This window comes from Nicotiana tabacum, chromosome 8 (genome assembly GCF_000715075.1).
Source record: "Nicotiana tabacum cultivar K326 chromosome 8, ASM71507v2, whole genome shotgun sequence".
NCBI lineage: Eukaryota > Viridiplantae > Streptophyta > Magnoliopsida > Solanales > Solanaceae > Nicotiana > Nicotiana tabacum.
Window position 1 is genome coordinate 103017310 of NC_134087.1, and position 1240 is coordinate 103018549.

The 1240-nt window shown below is 43.1% G+C and overlaps 1 protein-coding gene across 1 annotated transcript; it reads left to right on the forward strand.

Moving 5' to 3' along the window:
• Positions 1 to 364: 364 nt before the first annotated feature.
• On the forward strand, positions 365 to 871 carry LOC142163233 (serine/threonine-protein phosphatase 7 long form homolog). Its single transcript, XM_075220498.1, has one exon. It carries the CDS (start codon positions 365 to 367, stop codon positions 869 to 871), a length of 507 nt encoding a protein of 168 aa, XP_075076599.1.
• Positions 872 to 1240: the final 369 nt, after the last annotated feature.

The following is a 1240-nucleotide window of genomic DNA, read 5'->3' on the forward strand; positions in this document are numbered from 1 at the left end:
TACTCTGTCCAATTAAATAATTAAATATTAATTATTAACACAAACAAAATTGTAAAAATATTGAAATTGACACACAGAAGAATTCAGGATATCTTGGTGCTACTGGGCCTCAAATAACGAGCCTGGAACCTATAGATATATACTCTGTCCAATTAAATAATTAAATATTAATTATTATAATACAAACAAAATTGTAAAAATATTAAAGTTGACACACATAACAATTCAAGATAGCTTGGTGCTACTGGGCCTCAAATATCGAGCCTAGAACCCAGAGATATGTACTCTGTCCAATTAAATAATTAAATATTAATTATTATAATACAAACACACAATTAATTTTGTTTAATTTACAGTAGACAACATGGACGTGCCGCATGTGCATCCTGGTCCAGTCTCGGATCAGATATTAGTGTTACAGGGCGATCATAGATCCGCCTACGTATGGGAGGGACAACTAGTGGAGCAGACTCTCCACGCAAGGAGACCGGACGATGTGTGGGCCTTTTTGAGGGATATAGCTTTCCATTCCCGCGTAGTCCAGCGCCTCCGTGATATGGGCTTCTATAGGATTTTTGAGATTTGGCAGCTACAGCTCGACTGGTCTCCGATCACGGCGTTGATAGAGCGGTGGCGACCGGAGACGCACATTTTTCACTTGCCTATTGGCGAGTCCACCATCACGCTTCAGGATGTTCAGGTTTTATATGGGCTGCCTACTGATGGACTGGCCGTTGCACTGAGTCAGTATATGAGATCTATGACGTGTGCCCAGTATTTGGACTTGCTGCAGCAGTTTACTGGTTTCAGGCCACAGGGTGAGGATACAGCTAGAGGGGGCAGTCGCCTTGCTGTGACAGCTATCAGATAGCATTTGGAGGTATTGCACCCCGACATCACCGGCGAGATAGATGATCTCAATATTCATCGGTACACGAGGTTGGCGCTGCTCCTTCTTTTGGGGGTGTCTTGTTCCCGAACACTTCTGGAAATCAGTGAGTATGCGATTTCTACATCATGCAGCTAGATGAGTTACCCCAGTACAGCTGGGGTGTTGCTGTTCTCGCTTACCTGTACAGGAGTATGTGTTGGGCTAGCATGGGCACCCAGAGCGACATATGTGGTTTTTTGCCGCTTCTACAGGTGACAACATATTCGAATACTCTGTTCATTACTTCCAATTCTATAAGTCGAAATGACTCTTAAATTTTCCGTCGACCTTGTATGTTAGGTTTGGGCT